This window comes from Meleagris gallopavo, chromosome 8, assembly GCF_000146605.3.
Source record: "Meleagris gallopavo isolate NT-WF06-2002-E0010 breed Aviagen turkey brand Nicholas breeding stock chromosome 8, Turkey_5.1, whole genome shotgun sequence".
Taxonomy (NCBI): Eukaryota; Metazoa; Chordata; class Aves; order Galliformes; family Phasianidae; genus Meleagris; species Meleagris gallopavo.
The window spans coordinates 25,238,685-25,252,873 of record NC_015018.2 but is presented as its reverse complement, the minus strand read 5'-3'; the positions used below and the strand labels follow the sequence as shown (position 1 = coordinate 25,252,873).

General features: G+C 44.9%; 1 protein-coding gene across 1 annotated transcript in view; it reads right to left on the bottom strand.

Moving 5' to 3' along the window:
* The window catches only part of MXI1 (MAX interactor 1, dimerization protein), a 43,507-nt gene continuing 29,318 nt past the window's right edge, over positions 1-14,189 (bottom strand). Inside the window, exons 4-6 of the mRNA XM_003208151.3 lie at positions 4,948-5,062; positions 3,576-3,747; positions 1-1,881 (exon numbers count right to left, since the gene is read on the bottom strand). Coding sequence (XP_003208199.2) covers positions 1,718-1,881; positions 3,576-3,747; positions 4,948-5,062 — 451 coding nt within the window. The 3' untranslated portion in view covers positions 1-1,717. The remainder of the gene's footprint in view (positions 1,882-3,575; positions 3,748-4,947; positions 5,063-14,189) is intronic.

Below are 14,189 nucleotides of genomic sequence, written 5' to 3'. Positions count from 1 at the left end.
TTTCAGATACAGAAATGTTTAATGGCGTTAAAGTGCTACTTTAATGGGGACCATATGCTAACATTTAAACACAATTCCACTGCACTGCTAAATATGGTTGTTTTTATTTTATTTTTTTTATTTTACCTTTTTGCCCAACCCTACCTAAAACAATAAAATAAAGTCTAAAGGACTGAAATTAACAACCCATTCAAATCAGCAATAAGTTATGAATTTTATAAAGCATTTTTTTTTCCTCTTCTTTTCTTAGTAATGAGGGGTAGTTAAATTACTTAAGGATATACAAAGTTTCAAACAATGCCATAGGTGAGAACTCTATTAAGGTTTTTAAAACTTGGAAAAATGAAATCCTGGCCATTAAAAAGACAAAAATAAAAAAGCAAAGCCCTCAAAGTGCAGGTTAGAATGCTCGTCTCTGAGAAAATTAGAAAACATTCGCTAGAACAGCTCTTAACAGCACCTGCACAGGTGTGATGGCAAGGCCCTTGGGAACAGGACGTGCAGTCAAAAACATTACATTAACGTGAGAGATGTGCTGAGCTTAACTAGGTTAACTACTGGACTGGAACTTTAAAAGTCAGCAAAGGGAATGATTCTAAAAAGAAATTTGAAGAAACCCTCACCAAATCTGGCCTTCTGCAGCTAGCACAGCCTCCATCCACTGTGTGCACGGCAAAAAGCATCTTTGCATTTCATTGGGTCAAGTGCTTCATCAAAACAGAGATCTTTTCATGGCATAAATTCATATAAAAGACATCTAAGGTTTTGTATGGACAAGCTCTAAAAAGACGCATCAGACTTGGGGTGTTTTCTCTCCCAACACATTTACAAATGTTTATCAAAAAATCTCATCAAATAAAAAGGTCATAGTGGCTCAGTATCTGGGCATGACTTTCTGGCATATCACCTCTTCTATGTGCTGGTTTCTTTCTGTCCTCAGTTGGCTGTGTGCCGGCGTATGGGCACACATCTACCGGGAGATCTGCTGTTGGTGTCACAGCCTGAGGCATGACACAGCCCATGAAGTGCTGGTAGATTACAAGTGTGTACCCCTTGCTTTAGCCACGCATCAGAGGTACTTGCTTTTTAAATGACGTCCAACAGAAAGCTGAGCTGAATGGTATTCTTTCCTGAACATCTCTTTGCTGCCCCTCTCTCTGGGCACAGAATGAGACCTTAATATTATTGTTGATGTTGTTATCCCTAGGCTACTTATGTCCTCAAAAATTTCCTAGTACATTACAACAGCATTGGATTGTGATAAATTGTAGGACATGGTCCTTTTAGGACCACAAAAGCTCTTCAGAAGGGCCTAAATTAGGTTGTTCAGCCTGAATGCAACATACAAAATTCTGACATTTCCCAGATCTCATGACAGAAAGAGAGGGATGAGTCTCTAGTATCCTCTTTCAAACAAATAAATTCAAAACAAAGTGTTTTGTCACTAAGGTCTATATCCAGGTCCCACAGAAACAAATGGTTATCGCTGACTTCGATGGGACTACAGTTTGGTCTAACTTTTTGCCAGCAGGAATTGGAATTGGTAACGTGACCAAATGAACATGTGAGTTTCTTCCTTTACCCAAAAGGTTTTATTTACAGGTCTCTCCAGGACTAGCTGTCAATATGTCATTTCTGAAAGAGGATACTGGCATCTAGGACCCAGTTTGATCACCCCAGTGAAATCATTCACCCTGCACTGTCATCTCACTTGGTTCTAGGAAGCAAACGAGAGCTTGACACTGGCGCTGGAGTAACCCTCGTCACTCCCAATACTCTGCAAGCTGCTGTGATCATCAATGTCACTGATGCTGGTTGTGCTGATATTGTCCACTTCTCCATGGGAGAACTCTGTGCTTTCAACGTCCACTTCAATCTCTTCTAAAAAAAAGGAAATGAGAGAAACACACATATTAGTACCACAAACACAACTGCTCCTTTCAGGTCAGCAAAGCTGCCAGGACATGATTTATAAAAAGATAAGCTACCAGTCTGGAGTTTTTCTTAGGGAGTTTGCAAAGGGAGCATGCAGACCACATTACCAGCATAGGTGAGCCACCCCATGCACTGAACTTGGTATTTTATCTCTGTTCTTTGAAACTGTATTACCCCAGTGTTGGGGGGGAAGGGGGAGGAGGGGGAGAGAAAAAAAAGAAAAAAAAGGATAAAACAGAGGATAAGAGAGAAAACAGAGCCTGAAGTTACCCTTTTACCATGCTACTTGCTTGGCATCACTTTCTGAAAGCTGGGATCACAAATAGAGGGCATTACCATGAGGATTTGGGTTATTTTCTGATGGTGGAACTAAAAGCTTCAATCTCTTTTTTTTAAGAAGGAATTAGAAAGCAGTAATCTAGTCAACCAGGCATCTTGGTTTCCACAGCATTTAAACATTTTCCAATTATTTTTTTTTCCAAACTGTAGATTCAAACACAAATTACACAGGATGTTTGGCTGTCAGTAAGTATTGAAACACCTACTGTGCCTACCTAGGATCCACAGCTGAGATGTTTCAAAAAAGAAAATTATTCAAATTCATTTAGCTATTCAGATGACCTCTATCCAGTTTTAATTGAGATGAACTGTATAGGAAACTTGGAAAAGAAAGGGAGGTAGTGGTAGAATGATTCCTGGAATTTTAAGAGTCAATTTGCTTAGTTCTGTTTGTGCTTGGTTACGCCACAGTAGGCCTGAAAACAGGAAATACACTGGGGGGAATGAGAAGTTAGATGTCGCCTTGCAGCATGCTTTTTTGATGCCAAAACATACAAAAAAAAAAAAAAGCACATCTATTCCATCTTCGACAACAAGTATTTGGCTACCATCTTGTGACCACAGCCATTTATGTTTTTGTAAGGAATGCTTTCACTTTTCGAAGAGCTCTTCAGAGAACAGGTCACATGAAATGTCATAGGAATCTGTATGTGTTGACAAAAGCAATGCTTCTTCCAAACTATTTAATTAATTAACAATTCATGCAAAAGACAAAAATTTTCATGTATGCTATAGAATCATAGAATCCTTAGAGTTGGAAGGGACCTTTAAAGGTCATCCAACTCCCCTGCTGTGAACAGGGACATCCACAACTCTATCAGGTTGCTCCGAACCCCCTTCAGCCTCATCTTGAATGTCTCCAGGGATGGGCTTGCATCACATCTCTGTGCAACCTGTTCCAGTGCCTCACCATCATTCACTGTAAAAGACATTTTCCTTATACTCAACCTACGTCTCCCCTCTTTTACTTTGAAACCATTTCCCCTTGTCCTATCATCACAGACTCTGCTGAAGAGTCTGTCCCTTTCTTTCTTCTAGCTCCCCTGTAGATACTGAAATGCTGCTATCAGGTAATCTCAGAGCCTTCTATTCTGCAGGCTGAACAGCCTCGACCCACTCAGTCTGCCCTCGTAGGAGAGTGTATGTGTGCACATGTATGTGCATACGTGTGTGAGCAAAATCAGTAGCCTAAATACCAAAGGTCACAGAGAAGGGCATAGCTAAGAGACAAGAAATGGATCTGCCTCGTGCTCCCTCCTCTCAGAGCTCTAAAGATTCACCAGCAATTCAGAGACACCCACCTCGCTCAGAGTCCGAACGATCAGAGGAAATGGTAGATCCAATGCTGTCCATTCGTATTCGCTCTATCTCCTGAGGACCCTGTAGTTGTTCCAGTCTTCTCTTTAGAAATCTTTGTTCTCGTTCCAGGTTCTCAAGCTGGTGTTGGCTTCTTCTCTCGACCTCTTCAAGTTTCTGACATGATCAAATACATCTCAGTAACAAGTTTCATCCTTTTATCTTTCCCTCCCACCTCTACTGCCCAGCCACCTGCTTTATTCAAGACATTCCCAGATCCTAGAAGGATTTAAGCTGCAAGAACACTGAAAGAAGCTGCCTTCCAAGTTCCAGAAGCCTCTCTTGGCAGTTTCTATGCTACTTCTTCACAACTTTTCCAGTTTCCAAACCCAGATAAGTCATATGCAGTGGTATCAAAAGGCTTTGAAGACAGAGCCTCTCTAAATGAAGTGTAGCAGCTTGTGGGTCATTCCTCATGGGTTCAGCCACCTGCATTACCACGGATGTCCACAAAGGGGCCTCAATTCCCTTAACCAAACCAATCTACTATTCGTTATATTTCACTGTAACATAAAAACGTGCCCTGGGAGCTCCGCATTCCTTGCTGCATGGTTTAGTAGGATTTCTCAGAAACAGTTTCTTTTTAGTGAATGATTTACATAACCTACTACAGATTTCTTTGATCACAGCTGGGAAATCTACCAGGGCACTGTTCTTTGTTTCCTACAACAAGCACATTGCATAAGGAGGAGTCATTTCAGGCTAACTCCGTCCCTCCAGCAGTGCTTTTTCTCCTTCACCACCCATCCTCCCTCCCACTATCCTGAGCTATGACAAAGGATTTCAGCTTTTCCCAGATACTGACAACGTTGTATTTTCTTTTCACGCTTCGCTCTGCCAGAAGTGAAACTAGAAAAGCGCAGGGCTAGCTGGCTGCTTCACATATGAAACTTCTTCAGCAAGCCAACCCTGTCTCACACTCTTGAGGCTTTGTGCTAATGCTTCAGCAATGGAAACTTACAGCACATCAGAAAAAAAAAAAAAAGTAGCATTTCCCATCAAAGTGGAGTTACTCAGCGGTAAGCATGCTTTTCTTTTAAGAGCTTCTGTTGTCAGAGGCCGACCACAATACAAAACAAGACCCTTAGTCTAATCAAACGTTTTCATAGTTAACAGAGTTCACTATGGACTCTTCAAACAATATGGCCTGTAGTAATGATTAAGAATTAAACAAGGGGGCAACACTTATTTAATACATTTATACAGTAAACAAAGGTGCTAGTATCCTTTAACACAAAACCATTCTCAGCAGCAAGAGAGAGCAACCGAACTGCACTTCCAGTCAGATGGAAAGAAGCTGGGAAAAGCAGCTCTTACCTTGATATGTGCTTTGGCTTTGTTCAGCAGCCCAAGCGTTGTGTGCCTGGTGCAGTCTGGTCCTAGTGGTATCAGAACTTTTAAGCGTTCTAGACACAGGCGGAGGTGAGCTCGGCTGCAAGGGGAGAAGAGGATCAGAGTTAGCTTCCAGAAATGCAATGTTATTTCCTTCTCTGTTTCCATTCTGTGAGCCACTTTTCATATTTCCTTCCCTTCACGCATCACAAGATTCCCCACAGGTGCCAGGACGAACTGCCACTAAGCTATTTACACTGCAAACAGCATCTGCTCACCAATACTTGCACGATTGCTAACCCCTGACAGACACTGTTTATTTTCTTGCTGTCTGAACTGATAATCTGACCCCGTGGATGAACTTTGTGCAGACACAAGGCACAATCTGTACAAATATCTTAGGGGTTGCACTTCCCTCGGCTACTTGCTGTTGTGCTGAGAACTTTGTGAGAGCACTTTCAAATGACTGCTAGCACTGCACACTTGTGCATTGTCAGTTCAGGGTCAGTTCAGGGACATGTGCTACGAACCAATCCAAGCAACATTTCTAACATTTCTTTGCACAAAATTTGAAAGAGCAAAGAACAAAACCAGTCAGCCTAACACACCCAAACAATCCCTGCTGGCAATTAAATGGCCCAAGCACTGCACTGGGCCCAAGTCTGAAAGGCTGCTGGGGTGCAAGGTCAGCGGGAACAAGAGAGCCTGAACCCCTCCTCTGGGCAGCCTGCTGACCTTGTATCACATCTCCAAAGAGAGTCTCAAGCACAGCAGCACTGCTGATGGTTTGAGCCATTTTCTGCAGAATGTGAAATGTGGGGAAAATGGTTTGGGCAGCAGTGGCAAAGCACATCATCCTCAGGCTGCACAGGAAAAGCGACCCTACAGATCCTCCTCTGTATCACGTATGCAGGAACAGACAGCAGATTTATGGAAAACTATCAAGCGTGGGTTGCCTTTCCCCCCCCCTCCCTTTCTTTTTCTCAGACATTAATGATTTATGTTTAAACTTGTCATCTCAATCAATAACACAATGACATCAGCTTCACCATTCACATGCAAGAAGCACCGGTGCAAAAGAGTCCTGAAAGCCTATCCCAACCCCTGCTCATAAACAAAGAAACCGAATCTTAGCCTGATCCATCTCAATACAGGGAGAAAAAAAATAAAGAGCATGGACAGTTCATTTCCATTTGTTTTTCAAATTCACTATTGCTCCCAGTTTGAAAGGGGTGGGGGAGAAGAGTCTGTAATCAGGCAATTATGTCAGTGACAAGCAAGGATGATTAAGGGTGGAAGGGTCAGGGGTTTTGCTGATGAACTGTCAGCACAGAGGAGTGTTTGCTAGCAGTGCTGTAGCTGGGAGCTCCTCAGTATTTCTATTATAAATCTCTTTACAAAGGGTCCAGCATTCTGTCTCAAGAGGAGCCACAGGGCTGTGTATGACCAGCAAGGCCCTTGAAGAACATGAGTTTTTCATTAAACATTAACAACAAGGAGGGTGAGAGCGTCATAATCACAAAAATCAAAGAAAAAAAAATCACATCAATCTCATCTCTTCCTTCCTTAGACTGCTCTAGGGCAAACTCTACTAACTTTGCTAGTATTAAGCACATACGGCTAACATGAGCCTTACTCTTTTGGTTTTTAGCTACCTAGAAGCTTCCTAGAAGCTTATCTTCAACATACAGGCTGATCAACAGGAGCTGTGCGCACCCACTGCAGGTGCTTTGCCCAGTGTGGTCAGCAATGAAAGAGCATTGCTGGTTTGCTGGCACCTGTCATCCCAAGTGACACCGGGCACTGAGTGCTGGCAGGCAGAGCAGGGACTGAGGAGCAGGGCCAGCTCCACTTCATAGCGTATAATAGGAAATAAGTTTGGGAAATCAACATCTGACCTGTTTCAGGTGTATCATGGTGCACTCCTAAATGCAGAGGGAAATGCACACTGCATTTACAATCTGAGCCCAAGCACCGGGGGGAAGGGGAAGGCCCAGCACCAGGAACCGTGGCTCTAGGAACAGAGATCAGCGCTGAGTAGAAATGAGCACAGACAGGATTGCCCAGACAAAGTTAGGCGGATGGCACTGTGACCTGCTGTGTCAAAAGCTGGGCATTTGGCAAAATCAACCTTGTCAGGCATCTGAAAGCTGTGTGCAAAAATCCAACCATTTAAAGAGAACAAATGCTGAAACTCCAACTGGATTGGTCTTGCTGCTGCCCCAGGACCACGGCAGATCAGAGAAAGCAGCAGCACCCTGCAAACAGGGGCTGAAAAGTGAGCTCTGGAGCCTTCACACTGAGCCATCACGTGAGCATGTTGCTTTTCAAGGCTCAAAAGCATGAGAGCAAATTTAGCAGAGCCTGTTTCAGGGTGAAAGCAATCACAAGCCTATTAATCTTCCTTATCAAGTCGTGTAGCTGTACCTGGGCAGCCGTAATCCCAGAGTCAGGCCACAATAGGAATGCCTTTCCCACGTGCTTACCTGGATCCCTACAACATGGCTTTGACACTGCTGCAGGCTCTCGCACTCAATGAAAATGCCAGCATTATGCAGGCTCCAGACAGAGCCTGCCGGCTTTCCATGTAAACCACTGGGTTATGCCAATATTTGATGCATCTGCCAATATCTGGAAAAACAAGCCTAAATGCCCATATTGTTATGTAACAGAGAAACAACACAGGCTGGGCACAGAGGGCTGCTGCCTCTCACTGCCCTGATCCCAGGAGGAGAAAGGAGGACAGAAGGAGAACTTCAGTTCTAGTTCCTCAAGTAGAAGGAACTGACCCACAGTGAGTCATGGGGGGCTGCTGATGGGAGAGAGGGTATCAGCCTTTGAAACAACAGCTCTGTGGCTGTGTGCTGGGCACATGCTGCTCTCCCCTTTCCACCTTGTGCTATGTGAAAGCTTCTGACTGTATGTGAAGCATCTACTTCCAATAGCCCCCTCAGTTCTCCTCCAGCCTGAGCCCCTGGCCTCTCCCAGAGGAGCCTAGCCCTTGCTCCACGTTGCCCCTGCTTGCACTTGGCTTTGCTTGGCTGCAGCGGGCTGTAATTTCACAGCCTGCTCTCCTCTCTGGCTCCCAATGACATCATCCTTTCTGATTATATAAGGTACTGGGAGGAAACCTTTATTTCTGCATGCTTTTTGCTCATAACTTCAGCTGTCTCACTGCACAACCCGCATCCAAATCCCACTGCGGAAACCGGGCTCCCCACTGCCTGAATCAAAACTGCAGTGCAGGAAGTGGTTTGGGTGCAAATACATAAACAAACAAATAAATAATTAATCCCCATTTCCTTCCCCCTACTCTGCCAGAGACATTTCTGAGGGGTAGCAGTAGGAGTCAAGCTCTGCACCACAGCCTCCTCTGTGCCTGGGGATTGCCTAGCCCCTGCCCCACAGAGCTGGGGGCACAGCTCCAAGCCTTGTACTTGCTGGCCACAGAGGGGCTGGGAACCCACCTGCCCTCAGTGCCTGAGGAGCCCTTTTAGGGACAGCACTGCATCTTGTGGCACGCTCCCTGCTGAGCTCAGCCTCGCTGCTTGAGTTGTCTCTCCCCAGATTGTAGCAGTGACAGCACAGCCATTGGGTTCAAGCAGATACACAACATCCCTTGAATCTGCTCAGTACCCCTTGGAGAGCCCAGCCCAGGCTAACTGCAGCTAAATCTACCAAGAGATTTTGGTGCCAGTCAGATTTGGGCAAGTCCCTGAATGCGAGCATCCCTGGAGAGACTGCAGCTGTTCTGCTGGTACAGGCTGTTTTTGTTGCTGATTTTTTTTTTTCTTCTTTTCTTTTTTTTTTTTTTTTTCTTTTTCCATCTTCTACCATTGGCATAAGCGATGGAAACTGAGAGAGAAGAAAGTTTTTCTGCCTAGAAGTCATTAAACCACGTGTGTGCTCAGCTCTGAAGCAGCACTTTACAGGACTCAGCACAACCCTGCAGCCAGGCGCTGCTGAGAGACTGTGCTGACTCAAGGCTGGAACATGTGCAGAACACATGCACACGCACACTGACACAAACACTGCCCATCTTCAGAAGATCAAGCCTCCCTCCCAGCAGGAGTTGACCAACAGCATTTCAAAACGCTGAATTCCAGTTTTTGTATGTTGAAAGAAAGAGCATCTGAGGGAAAAGGAAAGCACTTCACAGATATTTCTGTACTATGCCTGCAGGTCTATAGGGCCGAAATTCAACAGTCAGTTTCAGCTTGTGCTCAACATCAGGGATACCAAAGCTCAAGGCCCACTGAAGCGGGATCAGACACCTGATCTCCAAGAGAAGTTTTTATTTATATATATATAAATAAAATAAACAATACAAAACCAAAAAACCCCAAGAAGCACTGAAAACATCCGCACAAGGAAGATCCTAAGATGAAAAAGAATATGGTCATCCTTCCCCTGCGCTCTCCTCCTCTTCACATTTTCAAAGTCGAGTCCAATTTAACCCTGAAATTAGAAACCACCAACTTTGTTTGGATTTCAGAGCTAATAGATGGCTTAAAAAATTCAGAAGGGATCGCTGGTTAAAGAAAGCAATTCCTGGAGCGACGCAAGTGACCCCACATCAATAATTCATTGGACCAGAACGATTTTGAGATAAAGGTAATGAGAACCACATGCAGAAACCACAGGACAGGGAAAATGGGGGAAAATACGGTTTCCTCCCATAAACGATTCACAGGTCAGAGACTCGCTTATCTGTAACAGCCATCACAGGACAACGGGTTTTGCCTTGTGCTCATCTCTAATCTTTCCCCTGCCCGCAGAAGGGTCTGACCCCTGCCTTCACGTCTCCAGAGAAGGAAGAGGAGATGCTGCCAAGTGCCTGAATCAGAAACTGAAAGCCAGGCGGGCGCCGGGGCAGAGCCTGCGCTGCTGCAGAGCGTTATGTAAGCACTGGGAGCTGCGCTGCCCCAGCCTGCAGCAGCACACACCGCTCACTGCGCAGCACCGCCGGGCTCACGCTGGGAAGGAAATCTGCTGCACAACGGCGCCGTTAAAGCCCATCTTCTCCACCTGCACCGTGCAATCATTCATTGTTCGGATTTTCCATCAGGTCTCTTTACGTGGTTATTTCTCTTTTGGTGCTCGCTCCAAGCTGAACACAACACTCGCTCATCCGCCTCTGTTCCCTGCCATTCCTACCCACAGCTCCTCAGCATACATGAGCGTTTGTATTGCAAATGTTAATAAACTGCATCATGAGAAAGTAATGGGGAAAAAAAAAGCCTCCAGACTACTTTTTTTTTTTTTAAGCCTATCATTTGGAAGAAACAAAGAGATGAAACTTGAGAAATGATAATAAAAAGCCTTGACAACACGCTGTACATAGGGATTCAAGGGAATGAAAACGTTCTGCAGGCAAAATGTTCAGCCTGATCTTAACCAGATCAGATCTGTGTGCAAATGCTGAGAATTAACATGCATCTAACTGTGCTCTCAAGCCAAGGGCAGACAAAAAACAAACCGCAAATTAAGAGACCTGTAATTAACAGTATTAATAACAACAGCAATAATAAAACCAACAGATACATTGAGGCAGTGCAGCTCTGCCACATAACACGCTGCCCGACAGGCAGGTAACTGGTGGTGCATATCTTTAAGCTTTTCTCTTTGAACTGGAGGGCTAAAATACAGACTACTCACTTAAATTAATACCATAATAAAGTGACCATCCGTAAGCCCACAACTCCCAAAACTAGGATGCTGAAAAGAGTGGCAAAAGAAAAGCACTGAATACTGGTACCCACAGGAATAAAAATGATGCTGAGAAAGTATCCTTTCGAAAGGTGCCTCCTCTCGGCTGTTTGCTAGCTGACTGCTCATCCTTCCCTAACCTCTCTCATCTTCAGAGGGGCCAATGAGAGAGCCTACAACTCAGTAGTAAAAGAACAAGTATAGCAGCCTGCACTTCGCAATGAGAAGGTGATGACAGCGGCAGAAGTGGCCATCTGCCCAGCAGAGGAACTGAGGTAAGCAATGCCTGGCATTTTCTCTCACCCCTTCATTTTCACCCAGCCCGAGCACCACGCTCTCAGCGCCTCTTCATCAGTTTCTCCTCTCCCCTTGCAGCTCCCCTACAGCTTTCTGCCTTCCTTTGGAAGGCAATAAAACTTGGGCAGTTGTTAAGAGACATCAAATAGCAACAGATGCTCTGGAGTAGAGTCTATTACAATTTATCAAAGTTAATCTCCCCCTGAAATTATATATCAAGGGTTCATTATTATTGATCTTGGCCATTACCCACAAAGTATTTTTTAATCCCCGGTGAATCTAATTAACTGAACTTTGGCCTCACGTAGCACAATACACAGCACTGCCAGATAAATCCCTGTCGGGCTCAGCTGTGCTTGCAACTGTCCTAAACCCTGCAGCCACCTCAGACTGTAAATGCTCCACGTCCCATTCACTTTCTGACCTATTTGCTGCCAGTATGGTCACATCCAGGAGTCTCTTGCACGAGATCATTTGGCACCAACTTTCCGATTGTGCTCGTTTCCAGTGCTGCAAGTATCACAGTTCCACTACCTGGCACTAAGATATGGTCACAGTCCTGCATTTGTCTATTGAGGAACACGCAAAGCAAGCCTTAAACATCAACGCGCAGCCCACTCCAGTTAATTATAAATAGTCTGGTCTCATAAGTCTCCAGCTTTCTTAAAAAGGCAGTTAAAAATAGAGCCCTGCTCTTTAAATAGCCAAGGGTGCCCTGTGCCCCCGTTCCCACTAATACTGGTATAATCACCGCCGGGGACACGCAGCGTGCTCCTGCATGGTGACATCGCTCCGAGCAGAGCTCCATGCCACCAACGTGCCCACAGAGCAGCTGCGCCGGCCAGCAGCAGCCTCACTGCAGAGGAGGCAGTAACCTGCTTTGCTGCGACCTGCGGATTTTCAGCTTTACTGCTAGAATTAGGTCAGCGGCAAAGATAGCCGAGATTTTCCAAACTCGCCTGCTATTCTTGATTGCGTTTGGAGGGTTTCCTGGCTAAGCACCACGCCTGTGGAAAGGATTGCCGAGGTATTTTGGGCTCTCGCAGGGTTTCTGCAGTCAGTTGCTGGGAACTGGAGATGCTTGCACCCAGAATCCCCAACTGCCTCCTCCAACGCCGCACACCAAGCTCTTCTGGTGGGACCCACCTTGCTTTGCAGGCATGGTATGCCTGAAGGCACACCGCTAGCACCAGGGTGGGAAGAACCTGAGATATCAGCTGGAGAGCAGCCCATTCCTATCCTAGACCTCCCATGGCTCCAGTAGAAAAGCCCCTTGGGGTCTGCAGCAGCAAAGGCACAGAGAGACCTCAAATCACAGAATGGCCAGGGTTGGAAGGTACTCCGTGACTCCATCATGAATCTCCAACCCCCTGCCACAAGCAGGGCCATCAACCTCCCCATTTAATATTAGACCAGGCTGCCCAGAGCCCCATCCTATCTGGTCTTGAACACCTCTAGGGATGGGACATCCACAACCTCTCTGGGCAGCCTGTTCCAGCACCTCACCACTCTCTCTGTAAAAAACTTCTCCCTTACATCCAACCTAAATCTTCCCTCCCTCAGCTTAAAACCATTTCACAGCCTGTTTCTTCATAACACAGAAAAGACCCCAGAGTTTGGTGCCCACTAAATATAATCAGGCTTTAAGCTAATGACACCACTGCAGCTGGTATTACTAGCTGCAAGAAGCAAGCATTTGTTAGATATAAAGTTGTCCATCAGTCAGAGAGCAAAGGATGCTGCCAACTTACTATTTGGGAAAACACCTTTCCTCTTTCCAAAATAATGAGCAGGGAACATGCCAATATCAAGAATACATTCTATGTGGTGCCAGTTGTTATTACAATAGGACAGAGCTTTTCCAGCCCATGCATTTCTTTTCACATATTGTATTCCAGTTTCCTCACCTCATGGAAGCAAAAAAATCTTAATTTCTAACAAAAAAGAAACATTCCAAGAATATAACTGTATGCAATATTTGTTTACACAAAATCTTTTACACCCGAAAGAAAGCATGTGCTGTTCATCTAATACCACTCCGCACTGTCAGAAATATTTAGGGAGTCATCAAATGGCCGCTGTACCTCTCAGGTACAGAGTGCATGCATCTGGAACAGAGGAAGCAGTGCATGTAATTTAACCTTGTAAAATTATTGTAAGTTTAACCTCAGACTTCCCAGGGAAAAAGAATTAGCAGCCAAGGTCATTATAGGATATGTGGTTGGACAAAAGCACAGTAAGTAAGAAGGAGAACATAAGAGACCCCAGCACTGTCCTTCCTATTGGATTTATATTTTTGCACATAAACAACAGTATTTCAGAAGCCTAGGAGTGAGCTGGCATTAAGCACCAAGCAGCTGTAACTTAAGTTAACTCCATGTGCTGCTCAGCAGGAAAGCCTGAACAGAGAAAGGCGCTCCCAGCATTACTGCAGCAGGTGGGCTGCGTGCTGACCTCACACGTACCAGGAAAGAAAAGAGGTTCTGAGAAGTGGTATCAGAGAGCACAGAACACACCTTGCTCCTGCTCACCTGGTGTCATGTGCTAACACAAACTCACCTGTCAATACAGTTCTTCCAACAAGGAGCAGAGCTTATCACCAGAAGATTATCACTATCTGAAAATTGTATTTACCACAAGAAAATTATAACAATGTAAACTTCAGAAGAAAAAGCAGAACCAAACTAAGCCTGCACCCTGCCCTTTCCCTTTACTACCTCTGGTACCTTCCTTGCATTTTCTTTCTCTTCCCTGGGCATGTATGAAAGCAAAAGGATGCAAGACCGCTCAAATCTCAAACAAGGAAGAAGCACAAAGCTGGCCACTGGAAAACTATTTCCTTAGGCTCTTCCTTTCTCTGTAAGAAATGAAAATTGCTCCGATGTTTTTTCAGCTCAACTACAAAACACCTAATGTTTCCAAAAGCTCAGATAGTCACTCCTTTATATGCAGGACATTCTTCCTAGTGCACTCCTGGTCAGCTGGAGAAGATCAACAAGACCCCTGCTTTGGTCAGCAATGCCACAAACAGATATAGCTATTATTCCCCCAATCCAAGAACAGCTGCAGATGAGTAAACTCACATTTGTGGGAGGATTACTGCCTGGCGCTTGCTCACCCTGTGTTCTCCCAGCAGGAAAAGTTAGGATCCCACCTGGGAGCAAATCAAACACTGGAAGGTTTGTAGTTTGTTTTGGAAAGGAAAAAGGGAAAAAATTAAA